Below are 20596 nucleotides of genomic sequence, written 5' to 3' on the forward strand. Positions count from 1 at the left end.
ATATAATCAGGAGGGTCAATAACCAGAGGTCACAAATTTAAGATAATTGGCAAAACATGCAGGGGGGAAATTGTGAGAAATTTTTCATGCAGTAAGTTTTTACAATCTGAAATGCACAGTCTAAAAGAGTAGTGAAGCAGATTCAATAGTAACATTGAAAAGGGGATTGGATAATACTTGAAAAGGAGAACACAGGTGGGAGCTCACACTCAGATTGAAGAGACCAAGTTCGTGAGGATTTAAATGAGACTGGAAGATTCGCCTAGCTTACAGCAACTTACTTTTGGTTACTATCTGTAATTTGGGAAATGTCCCAAGGGGCATCACAGAGTAAGACATCAGGCAATAGAAAGACAGCCTTGCATCTATACAGATTCTTTCACAATATCAGGATGTTCCAAAATACTCTGCAGTCAAAGAAGATCGTACTTTTGAAATGTAGGAACTGTTACAATCTTGGAAAAGTGGCAGCCAATTCATGCACTGCAAGACCCCAAAATAACAATACGATAAATGTACATATCATCTGTTTCTTTCAGTGATGTTGAGAGGTAAATATTGGGAAGAGCACTGTGGAAAACTCCTCTGCTCTTCTACAAATAATTCAGTTGGATCCTTTGCATTCACCTGAGAAAGCAGATGAAGCCTCAGTTTAATGTCTCACCCAAATGACAGCACCTACGGAAGTGCAGCTCTCACTTTACCTTTATTCCGTGAAGGGATATGAACATTGCTGACAAGGCCAGTAAATGTTGTCCATACCTAACTGCCCTTGAGAATGTAGTGGTGAGCTGCCTCCATGAACCACTGTAGTCTATGTGGCGTAGGTACACTCACAGTAGCAGTTTGATGCAATTGAGTGGCTTGCTGGACCATTTCAGAGGGCAGTTAAGAGTCAACCACATATTTAAAATTTGTTTACAAGATGTGGGCATCACTGGCTAGGCCAGCATTTATTGCCTATCCCTAATTGCCCTTGAGAAGGTGGTGGTGAGCTGCCTTCTTGAACCGCTGCAGTCCCTGTGGTGTAGGTACACCCAAAGTGCTGTTAGGGAGGGAGTTCCAGGACTTTGACCCAGCAACAGTGAAGGAACGGTGATATATTTCCAAGTCAGGATGGTGAGTGGCTTGGAGGGGAACTCCCATGTGCTGGTCTTCTCATGTACTTGCTGCCCTTGTCCTTCTAGATCGTTGTGGTCATGGGCTTGGAAGGTGCTGCGTAAGGAGCCTTGGTGAGTTCCCATGGTGCAATGCTGTGGGATCCAGAGTGACATATGGGCCAGACCAGGCAAGGAAGGCAGATTTCCTTCCCTGAAGGACATAGTGAACCAGATAGTTTGTACGACAATCCAGTAGTCTCACGGTCATCATTACTGGGACTAACATTTTTATTCCATAAAATTATAATTAATTGAATTTAAGTTCCCCCCCTGCTGCCATGATGGGATTTGAACTCATACCCCCGGAGCATTAGTCTAGACCTCTGGAATATTAATCCAGAAACATTACCGCTAAACTACTGTTCCTCGGTGTGGTGCTGACATGTCAGCCTGGATTATAGGCCTGTCTGAAGTAGGACTTGAAATCTCATATTTCTGATTCAGAGTGGGGAGTGCTACTACCAAGCGGTTAGCAACATACTATAGGGAGGAGATACAAGGCTGGTCAATATCCAGAGTTAGGATGTGCTGAGTTTGATACATGGCGGGTACAAGGATCCAATGTAAGTGACCAAGGGTGTAATGAGCAAGTGGGGTAGGATACGGTTAGTTGAATTTTGTGCAATTTGGAATTTATGGTGGGCTGTGGATAGAAATCCAGCAAGGAAGCATCGGAAAAATGGAGTTTAGAGGCGAGGAGATGCATAAAGTGTTCAACCATTATCAGCGTCCACTCTACCAATTCTTACCATACCCCATACCCACCAGTACCTTACAAATCTATATTGAAACAGTCCGTAATCTATTAAACTTTAATGTCTTCCATATCCTACCTGTCTGCATGATTATTCACACCATGTCAGTCTCTATTATCAATGGCTCTGTGCCAGTTCATATTTATATCCCTATCATTTCAGTCTTTACTATACCAGTCCATATTGTCATTCATACCATTCCAGCCAGGCGTGCAAAGAAAACAGCAATCTGTTCACCCCACAACCCATCACAGTCATGATGGATGCACAAAAAAGAACCAATTTGGAATCATAGAATGGTTACTGGACTGAAGGAGGCTATTTGGCCCATCATATCTGTGCCAGCTCGCTATAGGAACTATACAGTTAGTCCTGCTCCTCTGCCCTTTCCCTTCAGCCTTGCAACTTGTTTCTGTTCTGATAATTGTCCAATTCCCTTTTGAACCTACCTCCACCACACTTTTAGGCAGTGCATTCCAGATTCTAACCACTTGGTGTGTATAAAAGCTATTCCTCATGCCTCCTCTGGTTCTTTTACCAGTCACCTTAAAATGATGTCCTTTGGTTCTCAACCTTCTGCCAATGGGAACAATTTCTCTCTACCTGACAGACTGGTTATGATTTTGAACACCTCTACCAAATCTCATCTCAACCTTCTCTTCTCTAAGGAGAACAGCCCCAACTTCTCCAACCTATCCATGTAGTTGAAGATTTTTTTTCTTTATTCATTCTTGGGATGTGGACATCACTGGCAAGGCCAGCATTTGTTGCCCATCCCTAATTGCCCTTGAACTGAGTTGTTTGATAGGCCATTTCAGAGGGCACTTAAGAGTCAACCACATTGCTGTGGCTCTGGAGTCACCTGTAGGCCAGACCAGGTAAGGAGGGCAGATTTCCTTTGGCATTAGTGAACCAGATGGTTTATTTTTTTTACAACAATTGATGATAGTTTCATGGTCATCATTATTGAGACTAGCTTTCAATTCCAGATTTTATTGATTGAATTTAAATTCTACCAGCTCCAGTGGTGGGATTTGAACCCATGTCGCCAGAGCAGTAGCCTGGGCCTCTGGATTACTAGACCAGTGACATTACCACTACCCACCCCATGATATTTGATATTTTCCCACAACATATTACTAACTGTTTTAAGCTTCTGCTCATTCAGAGTACTGAGTTAATATCTGCAAAACCTATCAGAGCTGTGCCGTGTATTAAAGGTGGAATTGAGCCTGGTATTAGGGGCAGGACTGCACTGGCTTAGGAGTCTTGCAGCTCTTCTTCAACGTGCCACTTGATGTCAAGATACCCAATCAAAATGGGATGGTTAAGCAGCATGTAACAGATCATTGGCTTCTTGACAGGAGACAGCACAATGAAGGTGTGTAGCTAGTTCATTGCACCTCCTTCAGTAAGTAGTGGCACACAATAAAGTTAATGGATAAATGAGGAATTTAAGACAGGAGAGCAGAGGTTCTGGATCTGAATTAATGTAGCTTTGTGAAACATGTGTTATGGACAGGAGAGAGGCAAACCAAACTTCCTTATCCTCTCACCAACTGTCCATTAGCAGAGATGTTTTTGAATTATATTTAAAGTAGGCTGTGATGTGTTTCCCCAAATCCTCAGTTTGTGTGATCCAATTTTAAAAATAATTTGCAGCAAACTCATGTTATGATTAACTCAAAAGGTTATTTACATTCAAACCTGGGGCGGAGGATCAGGGGGAATGTTTGCAACCTCCCAAACACCCACATCTACAGCAAGGGGAATAGAAAAGAGGGAGTTTTTAACAACTATGAATAACAACAGTAAAAAAAAAGTAAATATTAGTTCACGTGATTTCCAGAGTCCAGATGGTCAAAGTCCAGAGGGAGTTTCCTTCATGATGGAATTCAGTTCAGACAAGTCCTTAGTTCGAGACAGCAATGCGATAGCCCTTTTGCAGTGAATGATGATGATGCACGAGGGGATTTCTATGCTCAGACTGCTTGGTAAACCTTGATCAGAGACAGGCTTCAAGGAATTGAGACACAGTGACAAGCTGCTTGGTCAGCTGGGAATCCTGCTGTAGGTCTGTTTGATTCATTGGTCATTCAGCAGACTGACTGTTTCTCAGTTCTCAAAGGAATATAGAATTTCAAAATGGCCACTTGAGCCATGTGGCCTTCTTTCTCTACAATGATTTCAAAAGGGATGTTTATCTAGTGCCTGGGACCAACTTTGGTTTCAGGGCTGATAATGTCTCAGCCATTAACTTTTGAAAGAGTCAGCATCTATGTTGAGGATGTTATGTTGGGGAGCTATTGTCTGGGCAAACCTCCTGACTCCGCGAGAGGGATAATCTTATAAAGATGCAAATTACATCTATTGTTCCTCAATGGTCCCCTGTTGAAATGGACCTTGGCAGTTCGAAGTATGAGATGTGTCTTTTAGCACCTCGGCAAGAATAACAAGTTTTGATCCCTATAAGTCCCCTGATTTTGTGATTATAATGTCCTTAGAATTGGGTGTGAGATTCCACAATGATGAGAGGATGATTCTTTTGTTCTTGTAAATCCTGTTGGAAGTTTCCAGAACAAAGGGCCAACCCTGTGGTCGTGTGACTTGTAGCAGCCATCTTGTTGGGGTTCAACAGAAAGTCCAATTTAAAAATAGCAAAAAATAAATAGCCTGACGTACACACTTTGGATTTCTTTCATGTCTTAGTGATATAACACATTGAAAATATTGAAAAAAATCTCTGCTGTGCATATCATCTAAATATCCTGATGTTGGTCCTTTGATGGCACAGCCAGTTTGTCTAGTGGTGGTTGAGCGGTGGTTGAGCGGTGGTAGATTCGATTCCTGATCTGTGTTGAATTAACTGATCTCATCCAGGGGAGCAGCAAGGTGTTACAATTGGTCACAGTAGAACAAATATCAGCAAGAGTTCCCTGATCACTGTCTAAAAACCCCTGGTGGAAGTGCATATGCATGGATCTTAGACTCAGCCGTGAAGATCCAATGGTTGAATAGCATCTTGATAGCCATTAAGAGTGGCCACTTTGAGGAGGCACTGTAGTGCCAACTCCTAACAACATATTCATGGAGTAGGAGGAAGTGAGGCAATTGGCACAAAAATGTTATCATATATAATGTCAAGGAAAAAAAGTGTGCATTGATGAGAAAAGCATTGTATGTGCGAGTGACACAAGCCATGTGGGACTGATTGTCAATGTGGTTGGGAACCATAAATTATTATGATTGACTAAATTGATATATGAATGAGGAACTGCCCCAATATCTGAGAGTTTGAATGCAATAGATGGAGCACCACAGGATGAAAGAGATTGAGGTAGTCCCAGGGTCAGTACTTGCGTTCTGCCTTGAATCTGCTGGTTTCAGCTGGGTGCCTTTGAAAGTATTACAGTTGACCTCAATGCCCTTAAATAGAAAGAGGCAAATCTGAGGTTTGTCATTATTAAGTGGCTTCTGGTGTGTGTGTGTGTGTGTGTGCTTGTGTGCGTGACTGTGCCTCTGCCTGTGTGTGCATGTATGTCTATACATGTTGGAAGCTGACAGCATTTGCCTTGGTTGCAGTGGCTCCTTCACTGACTACATTTATGAAGATTGGTCAGTGGTCATGAGAATGGGGGCTTTCTGGTGTTGGTGGAACCACACCACAAGAAGGAAGTGGAGGTAGAGATTTTGGAAGAAATATCTGAGCGGGGAATTGGTTCACAGTCACATAGTAGTTGAACATTTGCTGAATCTTAGATTCTAAACACCCAAAATGAGCATTGACCTAGAATCACCTAGAGAGCAACTTAGTCGTTGTAGCTGAAAGATCATGTTGTTCATTTCATTAACTTAGTGAGTGCATTGAATTTCATAACCTTTGTTCCATTTTGCAGAGACATTGCATTTTTTCTTTCTTTGATGTTCATTTTCATTCAGTGCATCCATTATGCCATTCATGTAGCCACTCATGTAATCATCATTCCATTCTTCCCACCAGAGCCAAACAGGACACAGCCCTCCTCCCGCCTACACTCCCATGTCAGGAGTAAGTATTGAACATCCTGTACCAGATAAACTCAAGTCAATAAGAGGTGTTCGAAGAAACCATTCAGAATCAGTAAGAGATACTCTTTCTTTATTACTTGTAGGAACTAACAGATGAGCCCATTGCACAGGGAACTGTTCCGCAGAAGGCGGGCTGCCCCTCACCTTGAGATCCCCCTCATGCCTGCTGACCTGCCACGTAAGGCGCTGAGTGGAGACAAAGCAAATTACAATGGGGCAAGAATGATAAAGGCGGCCGGTCATCCCATGGAGCTCCGAACAGCTGCTGTAGAGGTTTGCTAGAAGTTTCTGAAGGAGAAGTCCTAATCTCCTGCACCAGCTCTGAAACGGTGCAGGACACAGGGGCAAGGGTGAAAGAGAGGGGGGAAGGTGTGGAACTGGGGGGAAGTGAAGTTATGGAACAAGGAAGGAATATCCAAAAAACGTGTACTGGTGGGGTGAATGTCATTCGCATTCCTGTTAATGCGTTTTCAGTTCAACCAGTTCTGAAGATAAATGGATTGAAAATAATTTGGAATCTAAAATTTTATTTTTTAACTCATTGTTTCCTTATTTGTGTGCATAATCCTTTGATAGTTTGAAATATAAACAGTGTATTGTTATCAGCACGACTGACCAATACTGTATGTACTAGACAGTCTTAAGGCAATACAAAAACAGAATTACCTGGAAAAACTCAGCAGGTCTGGCAGCATCGGTGGAGAAGAAAAGAGTCGACGTTTCGGGTCCACATGACCCTTCAACAGAACTGAAGTATAGTTAGGAGAGAGGTGAAATATAAGCTGGTTTAAGGTGGGGGGCGGGGGGAGAGAGAAGTTGAGGGTGGGGTGGTTGTGGGGACAAGCAAGCAGTGATAGGAGCAGATAATCAAAAGATGTCACAGACAAAAGGATCAAAGAGGTGTTGAAGGTGGTGATATTATCTAAGAAAAGTGCTAATTAAGAATGGATGGCAGGATACTCAAGGTACAGCTCTAGTGGGGGTGGGGTGGAAAGACTAACAAGGTATTAGTTGTAGATTTAAAAATAATGGAAATAGGTGGGAAAAGAAGAATCTATATAAATTATTGAAAAAAAAACAAAAGGGAGGGGGAAGAAATGGGGTGGGGATGGGGGGAGGGGGAGTTTAAGATCTAAAGTTGTTGAATTCAATATTCAGCCCGGAAGGCTGTAAAGTGCCTAGTCGGAAGATGAGGTGCTGTTCCTCCAGTTTGCGTTGGGCTTCACTGGAACAATGCAGCAAGCCAAGGACAGACATGTGGGCAAGAGAGCAGGGTGGAGTGTTAAAATGGCAAGCGACAGGGAGGTTTGGGTCTTTCTTGCGGACAGACCGTAGGTGTTCTGCAAAGCAGTCGCCCAGTTTGCCTTTGGTCTCTCCAATGCAGAGGAGACCGCATTGGGAGCAACGAGTGCAGTAGACTAAGTTAGGGGAAATGCAAGTGAAATGCTGCTTCACTTGAAAGGAGTTTGGGCCCTTGGACGGTGAGGAGAGGGGAAGTGAAGGGGGAGGTGTTGCATCTTCTGCGTGGGCATGGGGAGGTACCATAGGTGGGGGTTGAGGAGTAGGGGGTGATGGAGAAGTGGACCAGGGTATCCCGGAGGGAACGATCCCTACGGAATGCCACCGGGGGGGGTGAAGGGAAGATGTGTTTGGTGGTGGCATCATGCTGGAGTTGGCGGAAATGGCGGAGGATGATCCTTTGAATGCGGAGGCTGGTGGGGTGATAAGTGAGGACAAGGGGGACCCTATCAATTTTCTGGGAGGGAGGAGAAGGCGTGAGGGCGGATGCACGGGATATGGGCTGGACACGGTTGAGGGCCCTGTCAACGACCGTGGGTGGAAAGCCTCGGTTAAGGAAGAAGGAGGACATGTCAGAGGAGCTGTTTTTGAAGGTAGCGTCATCAGAACAGATGCGACGGAGGTGAAGGAACTGAGAGAATGGGATGAAGTCCTTACAGGAAGCGGGGTGTGAGGAGCTGTAGTCGAGGTAGCTGTGGGAGTCGGTAGGCTTGTAATGGATATTGGTGGACAGTCTATCATCAGAAATTGAGACAGAGAGGTCAAGGAAGGGAAGAGAAGTGTCAGAGATGGACCATGTGAAAATGATGGAGGGGTGGAGATTGGAAGCAAAATTAATAAATTTTTCCAGGTCCCGATGAGAGCATGAAGCAGCACCGAAGTAATCATCGGTGTACTGGAGAAAGAGTTGTGGGAGGGGGCTGGAGTAGGACTGGAACAAGGAATGTTCCACATACCCCATAAAGAGACAGGCATAGCTGGGGCCCATGCGGGTACCCATAGCCACACCTTTTATTTGGAGGAAGTGAGAGGAGCTAAAGGAGAAATTGTTCAGTGTGAGAACAAGTTCAGCCAGACGGAGGAGAGTAGTGGTGGATGGGGATTGTTCGGGCCTGTGTTCAAGGAAGAAGCTAAGGGCCCTCAGACCATCCAGGTGGGGGATGGAGGTGTAGAGGTATTGGACATCCATGGTGAAGAGGAAGCGGTTGGGGCCAGGGAACTGGAAATTGTTGATGTGACGTAAGGTGTCAGAGGAATCACGGATGTAGGTGGGAAGGGACTGGACAAGGGGAGAGAGAAGGGAGTCAAGATAACGAGAAATGAGTTCCGTGGGGCAGGAACAGGCTGACACGATGGGTCTGCCGGGACAGTCCTGTTTGTGGATTTTGGGTAGGAGGTAGAAGCGGGCCGTCCGAGGTTGGGCGACTAGCAGGTTGGAAGCTGTGGGAGGAAGATCTCCAGAGGAGATGAGGTCAGTGACAGTCCTAGAAACAATGGCTTGATGTTCTGTGGTGGGGTCATGGTCCAGGGAGAGGTAGGAGGAAGTGTCTGCGAGTTGACGCTCAGCCTCCGCGAGGTAAAGGTCAGTGCGCCAGTCAACAACAGCACCACCCTTGTCAGCGGGTTTGATGATAATGTTAGGGTTGGACCTGAGAGAACGGAGTGCAGTAAGTTCAGAGAGAGACAGGTTAGAATGGGTGAGAGGAGCAGAGAAATTGAGACGGCTAATGTCACGCCGACAGTTCTCAATGAAAAGATCAAGAGAAGGTAAGAATCCAGAGGGAGGGGTCCAGGTAGAGGGAGAATATTGGAGGTGGGTAAAAGGATCCGTTGAATGGGGAGAGGACTCCTGCCCAAAGAAGTGAGCACGGAGACGAAGATGGCGGAAGAAGAGTTCAGCATCATGCCGAGCCCGAAATTCATTGAGATGAGGGCGTAAGGGTATGAAACTAAATCCTTTGCTGAGCACTGAACGTTCAGCATCGGAGAGGGGAAGGTCAGGGGGTATAGTGAATACGCAGCTGGGGCTGGGATTGGAAGATGGGGTGGGGACGGAGGGACAAGCAGGGGTGGAGGGTCCCAGATGGGTGTCGATGTCGATGAGTTGTTGGAGCTTGCGTTCCTTAGCACTTGAGAGAAAGAGAAAAAGTTTCTTGTTGAGGCGTCGGATGAGGCTAAGAATAAAATGAAACTGGGGGCACACGCTGCTTTGAAAAAGGGTGCGGCGGTGCTGCTGGAGGGAGAGGTCGAGTGTGTTCATATGGCGGCGCATGGCACTGAGTGTGGATCTCAGAATGCGACAGGAACAGCAGTCCGAGAAACGTTTTATGTCCCGGAGATACCTGTAATCCTGGGTGGGTTCGAAACAAGAGGGATGGAATTTCAGTTGAAATCCACGTGGGGTGAATCGGAGACGGAGACAGTCACTGAGAAAGGAAATATGGCTGTGAAAGCGGGTTTTAGTAAACACCTTGTCAAACACCAGGAGAGAAATGGATCCTCCCCATGCCCACGCAGAAGATGCAACACCTGCCCCTTCACTTCCTCTCTCCTCACCGTCCAAGGGCCCAAACACTCCTTTCAAGTGGAGCAGCATTTCACTTGCATTTCCCCTAACTTAGTCTACTGCATTCATTGCTCCCAATGCGGTCTCCTCTACATTGGAGAGACCAAACGCAAACTAGGCGACCGCTTTGCAGAACACCTACGGTCTGTCCGCAAGACAGACCCAAACCTTCCTGTCGCTTGCCATTTTAACACTGCACCCTGCTCTCTTGCCCACATGTCTGTCCTTGGCTTGCTGCATTGTTCCAGTGAAGCCCAACGCAAACTGGAGGAACAGCACCTCATCTTCCGACTAGGCACTTTACAGCCTTCCGGGCTGAATATTGAATTCAACAACTTTAGATCTTAAACTCCCCCTCCCCCCATCCCCACCCCATTTCTTCCCCCTCCCTTTTGTTTTTTTTTCAATAATTTATATAGGTTCTTCTTTTCCCACCTATTTCCATTATTTTTAAATCTACAACTAATACCTTGTTAGTCTTTCCACCCCACCCCCACTAGAGCTGTACCTTGAGTATCCTGCCATCCATTCTTAATTAGCACTTTTCTTAGATAATATCACCACCTTCAACACCTCTTTGATCCTTTTGTCTGTGACATCTTTTGATTATCTGCTCCTATCACTGCTTGCTTGTCCCCACAACCACCCCACCCTCAACTTCTCTCTCCCCCCGCCCCCCACCTTAAACCAGCTTATATTTCACCTCTCTCCTAACTATACTTCAGTTCTGTTGAAGGGTCATGTGGACCCGAAACGTCGACTCTTTTCTTCTCCACCGATACTGCCAGACCTGCTGAGTTTTTCCAGGTAATTCTGTTTTTGTTTTGGATTTCCAGCATCCGCAGTAGCTTTTTGTTTTTAGTCTTAAGGCAATGTTAGACAGCAGAGTGCAATATAGTACAGAGCAGCACGATACAATGTAATACAATACAATGAAGTGCAGTCCATGTAGCTCAGAACAGCGTGGTATTATGTATCTGACCCATGCTGTACCTGGCCTGGGGGTATTTTGTTGGAACAGTGGAAAGGGAACTTTACTATGTATCTAAACCATGTTGCACCTACCCTAGGAATGTTTGATGAGAAAGTATAGAAGGACTTTTACTTTATATCAAACCAGTGCTGTACTGGATTTCGAAGTGCTGAGTGAGACATGAGGTGTTTGAAATTTGAAGTGTCCATTCTAGAATCAACAACACAAGCTTCACAAAACATGAAAATTTGTATTGATACACTAAAGAATTTTAAAAAGTAAAAGGCCTTTTTGACCTTTTTTCTTATATAATCGTTCTCCATCCCCTCTACGGACCCATGAAAGGAAAGATTTGATAAAGAGAGATTTGTGATAATATAGAGAGGGTATCAAAAAAGAAGTCCTTTGACCTTCACAGCCACAAATCTTTGAAGATGGCAGAACAAGTTGAGAAGGCTGTTTACAAAAAAAAATCATACAGGATCCTTGACTTCTAATTGGAGGCATAGAGTACAAAAACACGGAGGTGATAGTAAACTTTTATAGATACTATTTGGATCTCAACTGAAGTATTGTGCAAGATTTTAACTCACTCAAAACCCATTACTTGCATAGATTTAAAATCAGGCTCATTGTGTCTAATTCTGGGCCCTTCTTAGAGCAGAGAAGGTTAAGGGGAGATTTATTGCGGAGTTTTGACAGAATGCTGCTGCTTGTTGCTACTCCTATCAGGAGATTTGCTGTCATGGTATGACAGAATAGATAGGGAGAAAGTGTTTCCACCAGCAGCAAGGTCAGTGTCCAGGTGATACAGATTTAGGATAATTGACAAAAATACCAGGGGACAGATGAGGAAACTTTTTTTTTTGCACCTTATGATCTGGAAGGCATTGCCTGCAAGTGAATTAGAAGCACTTCAAAAGTAACTTTCAAAGGTGAAGTGGATATCACTAAGAAGGAAACAGGCGGGGCTACAGGAACAAAGTGGAGAAGTGGGATTAATTGGATAGTTTTTTCAGCAGGCCACCTTCTATGCTGTATAATTCTATTATTCTATAACCTATACACATTTGAAGGAAAAGAAATGATAACATACATAAGATATTGCAAGGAAATGAGTGATTATGGGCAGGATTTTCCCGTCGGTGAGTGGAGGGGCGAGGCCCGCTCGCCGATGCGTAAAATGACGCGTGGGTGATTTCGGGCGGAACCCCCGATGTCGTCACGCCCCATTTAAATTTTCAGGTAGGTGGGGGCGCAGAAAAATCAGCTGTGTGCCCGCCAACCTGTCAATGGCCAGTTGAAGCAATTAATGGATCTGCCTGTCCAACCTTAAGGTTGATGGGCAGGCCAGAAGCCCAGGCGGGCTTCAGAAAAAGCATGAAACCTCATCCATGGGTGGGATGAGGTTTCATGTAGGTTTTAAAAAATTTAATTAAAGTTTTTTAAAAAGCTATGGGCATGTCCCAACTCATGTGACAGTGTCACATGAGGGGACATGTCAGGGAATTTTTTTTTTCTATTTTTAATATTTTTAATACTTTTTACTGTAGAGACAACCTCCCTGAGGCAGCACTTAGCCTCAGGGAGATGAGTGCACTCTTTCGTGCACATGCGTGAAAAAGCACACTCTCAGGTTTAGGGATTCCCGCCCGCACGCTTCCGTGCGGACGTCACGCTGGGCGGGCCTTAATTGGTCCACCCATGTAAAATGGCGGCGCGCTCCCAATTGGAGGCCTACCTCTGCGCGCCCACACTTCAACTTCGCCCCCAACGAGGGCAAAATCCTGCCCTATGCATAAAGTCTATTAGGAAGAAAGTACAAAAATATGGAGGGACATTGGATAGACTAGTCCAATAATGTATAACAACAACAACTGATGCTCAAGAGACCAGAATTGGAAGAGCACAGATATCTTGGAAGAGTGTAGGGCTTGAAGAGTTAAGAGTTGGAAATGAGCGAGGCCATGGAGGGATTTGAAAACAAGGATAATAATTTTGAAATGGAGATATTGGCTAATGCAGGTCAGAACTGATAGGTGAATGGGTCTTGGTGCAATTTAGGATATGGCTAGCAGAATTTTGGATAAGATTGAGTTTATGGAGGGTGAAAGACAGGAGGCTGTCCAGCACATTGGAATAACCAAGTCTGGAGGTAACAAAGGCATGGATGAGGGTTCAGCAGCACATGATCTGAGGCAGGGATGTAGTCAAACAATAGTATGGAGGAAGAAATAAACAATCCTTCTGATGGAGTGGATATGTGGTCAGAAGTTCATCTCAGGGAGCAAATACAACACCAAGGTTACGAACAGTCTGGTTCAGACTGAGACAGTTGCCTAGAAAAGAGGTGGTGTTGGTGGCTAGGGAGCGGATAGAAGACAGTGCCATCAGTCTTCCGAATATTTAAGTGGAGGATGTTTCCGCTCATCCCCTACTGGATGGCGGACAAGCAGTGTGACAAATTCGAGCTAGAGGTGGTACTGAGGAAGAGGTGGATATCGTCAGCATACATGTGGAAACTGACGCTGTGCTTTCGATGATGTTGCTGAGGGTCAGCATGTAGATGAGAAATAGGAGAGATCCTTGGTGGAGACCAGAGGTAATGGTGCAGAAGCTGGAAGCAAAGCTATTGCAGGTGATAATCTGGCTATTAGACAGATAAAAATAGAACCAGGTGAATGCATTCCAGTCAGCTAGAGGGAAGGCATTGCAAGAGGAGGATGTAGTCAACCATGTCAAAAGTTGAAATAGGATGAGGAAGAATACTTTACCACAGTCACATAAGCTGTCATTTGTGACTTCGAAAGGAGCAAGTTCAGTACTGTGGCAAGAGCGGAAACCTAAATGGGAGTTCTGAGCATGGATTTGGGAGGTGACAGCATGTTCAAGGACTTCAAAGCAAAGGAGATTGGAAATGGTACTGTAGGACAGAAATCAAAGTTGTGCTTTTTCAGGAGGGGTTGGATGGCAGCAGATATGAAGAGAAGAAGGACAGTACCTAAGGAAAGATACCCGCTAACAATATCAACTAGCATGGAGGTCAAGAAGGGAAGTTGGATGGTCATCAGTTTGGTGGGAATAAGGTTAAAGGAGCAGGAGCTGGGTCTCATAGACAAGAGGAGCTTGGAGAGGGCATGACGGGAGAGAAACTAGAGAAAAAGGTGGTGGGAGCTTTACAGCAAGTTTGACTTGATGAGCTGGTAGAACACAGGTGAACTTATGGTCTCAATATTAGTGTCAAAGAAGCCCAAGAGCTCCTTGCACTTGTTGTTCGAGATGAGGCAGGGAGGAAGGGTTTAAAAATACAGTTTGTAGTGAAGAAAATCCAGTGGTAATCTTCACTCTAGGATAATCCAGGAATATGAATAGTTTTGGCAGAGGAGAACAAGTCAAATTCGATGCAGTCCAGCCAGATTGGACAATGAATGGCTAACCCAGTTGTCCACCAATAATATACAGGTCTACATCGCTTAGACCAGGATATTGGAAGGAAAATCTGATAATACAGTAAAGGAAAAGAGTTCGGCAAATGAGATTTGTTTTGCTCCGATGCTACACTGGCCTAACAGTTCTTCAATAAAATGTTTGAACCAACAATATATTGTCTGACAGGGTAGTTTAATTGGACATCCAAAATCCAGATGAATGGACTGGTAGTTTCGCTTCAGGCAATTACTTCTGCCCAGCACGATATCACAATCTAATGAATGTTGAAGCATGTTTTATGCTGGTGCATAAATGATTAAAGCAGGAGATCTGTAAAACACACTGGAACATTCACAAATTGAAAATTGGTGTACAACTACTGAGTTCATTCACACTGGATGAGCTTTTAGCACACTGTCGGCTGCCAGTAGTGTCAGTTGTCAATGTTCTTTAAATACATTAAATAGTCTTGTTAAGCCTTTGTCATAGCCCACATACTACACAATTTGCATCAACACAAAGTTATCTTTGCTTCACATTGACAGAAAATGTGAGGTATACCTCTGGTAATAAACCAACCCAATTCAATATTGTCTGCATCATGCTGTTAGGTTGACAAACTCCGCAGTTGCAAAGTGACTTACACAAAGTTAACTTTAGAGAACTTCCAAACAGTGGACAGTATTAAATGGAGGTGATGGGGATCTCACGCTTCAGCTGGAGAGCCCAGAAACCCCTCCTTTCAGGAAGGCTTACCGAATAAGTGCCAATCAGGCGCTGAACTGGGCAGCGGCAGGCCTTCCCCAGGATCAAGGACTCCAGGGGCAAAAATTCTGCCCCAATTCAAGAGCTCCAGCTGATCAGATGCTGGCAGCTGTGCACTGCCCAGTAGTGCCAGCGAAAGCAGTGGCAGCTGTCAGCAATACATCCATCTGAGGCCCAGGATTGCCAAGAATTTCAGGCCACAGGAGAGATGGGGGTAGGTAGGCAGGGGGAGGAATGTCAGCATCTCTCAGAGCCCCCTTCCTCCCTGATGCCCTGGAAAACCGCAAGCAACCTCGACAGGGTTTGCTTTTTCGGACTTCCCACATGGCGAGTACCCCTGCCTGCAATGGGTGAGTACCAGCGGTGGCAGGATGAGGCCCTTAGTGGGCAAGGGCCTTAATTGGCTGCGTAGGTGGGAAACTTAATCGGGCAGAGGAGGGAAGGCGGCAGGGTCCCCACCTGTCTGATTAAATACCCTCCATGATCAGACTAAATATCATCCATGATCAGACTCAGCTTGAGGGAGGGTATTAAATTCCGCCCAGTGTGACAGATGACCTGGGAACCTTTAAAACTTTGTTTTATATCTTTGTAATGTTAATCTTTGTAATGCAGTCTCCCAAGATAGTGGAGCAATGGGACAGTGTGTCCATGCAAGAATATGGCCATGGCAGAGTGGCACTCTGGGACAGTGGGGTGACAGCACAGCAACATGATAGGACAGAGAGGTGACGCGATCATAGATTGATTGACAACAGTGTGATGGGATTATGGGGTGACAGGGCATGGGATTCATGGGAGACGGGTGAAAGGACAATGAAGGACACAACTTTGAGCTGATGGGGCAGTGAAATGAGGAAACAGCACATTGACAGGTCACTGCTGGGTGGGGCAATGCAACTTGGGGGCCATGAGACAGTGGAGTGACTGGACAGTGGAGTAATTGGACAGTGAAGTGACTGGACTGAGGAATAACTGGTCAATGGGGTAACTGCAGAGTGCAACAATTGGACAAGGGAGTGACTGGACAGTGGAGTATTTGGACAATGGATTGACAGGACAGTGGAGTGAGTAATAGGATTCAGTCACTTTTACAAAGTGATTGTTATCCAAAATGCTCCTCAGTCACTGGACAAATTAAACTTCTAGTTTAATTGTTAAAATATTCTCAAACATTAATGATGTAGGCCAACCAAAACAGGTCACTGAGCAACTTCAGTGTACTTGCTATTTTGTTTCTTTTCTGAATATGGCATACACGTTCTAAGGGATCTCACTGTGAGGGAAAGAGACAGTACAATATCACAATTGGGTACAGTTCAGAAAGAGGCTGTTTTGCTTTGCATCTTGGAAGTGCTAACTAATGTTAAGATCAGTGTTCACCTTGTCAATTTCTTCAGTTGATCACTTTTACCTTTGGTGGTGATATTCAAAGAACCTCTGTTTAAATTAACAGTGTCCCCATGTTGCGTTTGTCCACTGCTCCAGTTCAGCCTGTGCCCGTCATTCCAAAGATGTGCTCACAGAATTACCAAAGGTAAAAAAAACCTTTCAACAAAGTCAAACATTTTGAAGTATTTAGAGATCATAAATATTGAACAACAGATTGTTTATCCTACTTAGGACCTTCAGAGGACATTTGTGACTTCCCAGTCACTCTGGCAGTGTGCTCATTTTGGTATTACTAAAATTATTTTGAAGATTCTGGAAACTGACTTTCACTGACAAACTCAACACGAGGGAGAGTGATACAGGACATGTCAACACTGTAGTGTACAGGACTGGAATAGGACAATTCAGTCCACCTAGTTGGCCCCAAAGTTCAAAAACAGAAAGGTCAGCTCCTGCTGATACAGTTCCACAACCTCCTCACCAACTGCCTGTCCAAATCCCTTTAAGAATTCCTGAAGAGACAAAGAACAGGTGATAGTGAAATGACTGTTAAGAAATGTATATAACAGGCAGCCAATCCGCTACTACCCAATCCAAATATTCTCCCCCTCTGTGTTCCTTCCTGACCCGTTCATTCACCTCCATCTTCTGACCTTCATCCCAAACTATCTCCTTGTTCTTGGGACCATGGTGAACATTTTCTCAGAATACATTTGCTTAAGGATCTTGAATACCTTAATAAGAGCTCCTCTCGGTTTTCCCTTGTCTTTAGTATCAACAAACTGTAATCTCCCCTTATAGCTCAGATATCTATTGACAGGTATCAGGCTGGAAATATCAGGCATCTGATGATAACAACAATCAGAACGACTTTCATTTATATAGTTCCTTTAACGTAGTAAATCATCCCAAGGCATTTGAACCAGCTACATAGGAGATTAGGACAGGTGATGAAAAACTCAGCAAAGAAATAGCTTGAAAGAATGTTTTAAAGGAGGAGAGAGAAGTAGAAAGGCTGCAAAGTTTGGTGGGGTGGTGCATTACAGAGCTTGGGGTCAAGGTGAAGACACAACTGTCAACGATGGGAAACAGGGATGTAGAAGAAATTAGAATTGGAGGAACACAGGGTTCTCAGAGGTTTGTAGGGCTGGAGGAAGCGACAGAGATAGGGAGGGATTTGAACATAAGGATGAGAATTTAAAAGTTGAAGCATTGTCAGATTGGGTGTCACGCCAGTAAATGCAATCAAATTGGGCAGTAATGTAATGCTTAATCACTTCAGCTTATATCACACATGCTAAAAAAAGAATCAAATGACAGAGGGGCTGCTGCCAATTGAGATAGTGTGAGATAAGAAACTGTTACTGTCTATCAGAGTCTCTGGAAAAATCTCTGAAAATTTCGAGTCCAAGTGCTTTAAATGTAAGGTCAGTCCAGAATTTCAGAAATTGGGTAGAGTGAAGAAAAAATAACTTCAGAGAGGCGGGATTCCTAATGGCATTAAAGAATTGCTATTTAGAAATGATGAGGTCTGTTAATTCAAAGGAGATGGGTTCTTAAATTGTCCCAGGGGTCAGCAGGCATAGATAGTAGGCCTGATGTACTGGAAGCAGTTCAAGGATCTTGTCACTCTTCGTGAAGAGTGGAGTAAAGCTGGTCCTGCAGAATGAAAACAAAATTAAACTCCTGAAAAATAACAATGTGCCTCCTGCCAATGCAACATGGTCACGCAAGATGGCCACTGATACCCGACTGTACATGCACACTGGTCTGCGCACGCACAGAATTCCAATGCCGTCTCGCCTGTCGGGCCGACAGAACATGTACAGGATCCAGAGTCAACATCAAATTCAGAGAATTTAATCCTCCGCACGGACACAGAGCCCCCTCCCCTTGCCTGGGAAAACACCCCCCAGACGTCTGGGCTGTGTGTCAGGCGGGAAAGGCCCCGGGAAAGGCTGGGATTAATGTTGCGGCTGGAGGGAAGAGCACAGACGGGAAGCTGAAACAGTGGATTGTGTTAGGGTCACATGCAATTACATTATTATAGATCAACATTCCTGTAACAGGTAATATTGCATTAAATGCCCACTTTATTATTTCCTTTTCCTCACTTTACACACAAAGAAGTTTCACACTGGCAGGAGTTAAAACTCAAAGACAGTCAAAGAAATTGCCGCTTCCTGGTTTCTGGACCATACCCTGCCCCATGCTCCTAAACCCCACCCAGAGTGAAACACCAGAACTGCGCATGCACAGCACTGACAACGAAAACAGCAGCAAAAGATCCTCCCCTCCATTGTGCCTCACCTGCCACCCACTCTCACCCCCAAGATTGGAGTTTTGGATTTTACAAATAATTCAAACACATTAGCAAAGAGTTCACTTTGCCAGCCTGTGTTGGCTTGAATTATGATAAGGCAGCTGCAAAATTGGCACTTGACCATTGTTGGGTCGTGACATGAGAAGCTAACGTGCCTGGCATGGAGAGGAACAGCCAATTGCTGAGCATCACATTTAATGGCAAACTGTTGTCACCTCAGATTCTATTTTGGGGCCAGCAGAGCAATGCCACCCATTTGAAAACTATTGCTGAAGGGTTAGTGCATTCTGTGCCCTGAAACCAGCCAAAATAATAACGATACAGGGATGTGACCCAAAGCGACAATGCTAGGACTATACAGCGAGAGGAGGAGAGAATTCAGGTTGACAACCAGCAGGCTTGCAGTTTTTAGTTGCTGTGTATTTGTAGCACTTACAGTCAGAAAGCACAGAGCAGATGTCAGGATTGTTTTTATCCTCGCTAGATAGACCTCCAAATTAAATCATCTAGATGTGTCAATTAATGATCCTTACAAATAAAGCCTCACTGAATGACAGCTTTTCAGAAGAAGATGCCAAACAACTGTCCAAGCAGTTGGTTCAGGAAGAGAGTATGACATCGATAAAAGTAGATCTGTTCTCCCTGGCAGTGACACCAGTCCATGTAAGATAGCTAGTGGAAGTGCATCTGAAATCTCACTGAGGCATGACATGGTTACTGATGTGTTCTGTAGACACTTGGTGAAATGAAACTTCCATCACTTGAAGCTGCTTTTTCTTTTGAGCACTCATGTTGAGTGCTGCCTCTGATGAATGTTTCAAAATGGCATGAGCTGTAGAGATACTCCTGTACCCAGCACATGATATTGTTGCACACTGTACAGTCTAATCAAATTAACATTTGCCTAATATACAAAGAGAATTTTAAAGGGACTACATTTCTACAGCACAACAGTAACTAGGCTTCAAAAATATTTAATTGACTGTAAAGAATTTTGGGATGTCCTGAAGGCCTGGTAGGCGCTTTAGAAATTAAATTTTTTATTTCCCTTTAAAATACTCCCCAGTCTCTCTCACTTCCAATCGACTGAATCATTTCCATTCTCTGCCAACTTTCCCCCTCCCCCTTTTTCTGAAGGCATTAACTCTTTCCTGGCATGAGCTTCCATGTGTACATGGCCCTAGTGGCAAACTGAGTCTGACTGATGAGTGTTGGCCTGTCATCCTCCTTGAGGTGGCGGTGGGAGGGGAAGTTGCTAATGAGCTGTAAACCAAGGTCCTATTTGCCTTCTCAGGTGGATGTTTAAGATCCCACGGAACTCTTTTAAAGAAGACCGGCGGAGCTATCCCCAATATCCTGGCTAGTATCTACCCCTAAACCAACAGCTCGAACACTCATCATCATCAGCTCATTATCCCACTGTTGTGTGTGGGAGTTTGCTGTGCACAAATTGACTGCTGAGTTTCCTTCATTACATAGTGACCACACTTTAAAAAAGTACTTGTAAAGTGCTTTGGGTTGTCCTGAGGTTATGAAAGGTTCTCCATAAATGCAAATACTGCTTTACAGTTTTGATTTTCCAATAGCCAGTCAATGAGGTTCTTCAGATGCAGCAAGTCCTCAGTAAATCAGCCCACTGTCATAGTGTCCTGGTACCACCTTAGCTCGGGCCAATTCCCTCAGCAGTCACTGGAGGATAACAGATTGGGGGATTACAAACTGAGGGGATCACAGACTGACGGATAGGAAATGTGACGTAGGAACATAGGAACAGGAGTAAACCATTCAGCTCCTCGAACTTTTACATGATTCAATGGGATCTTGCTGCTCTGTGACTTAACTCCATTATAGAATCTGAGAGTACTG

General features: G+C 44.5%; 1 protein-coding gene across 1 annotated transcript in view; it reads left to right on the top strand.

The window, feature by feature from the left end:
* Positions 1-20596, top strand: part of LOC144686417 (receptor tyrosine-protein kinase erbB-4-like) — a 974945-nt gene that overhangs the window by 915494 nt on the left and 38855 nt on the right. Inside the window, exons 26-27 of the mRNA XM_078551583.1 lie at positions 5916-5963; positions 16472-16552. Of these exons, the coding sequence (XP_078407709.1) occupies positions 5916-5963; positions 16472-16552 (129 nt within the window). The remainder of the gene's footprint in view (positions 1-5915; positions 5964-16471; positions 16553-20596) is intronic.

The sequence above is a fragment of the Cetorhinus maximus genome, chromosome 11 (genome assembly GCF_964194155.1).
Source record: "Cetorhinus maximus chromosome 11, sCetMax3.hap1.1, whole genome shotgun sequence".
Lineage (NCBI taxonomy): Eukaryota > Metazoa > Chordata > Chondrichthyes > Lamniformes > Cetorhinidae > Cetorhinus > Cetorhinus maximus.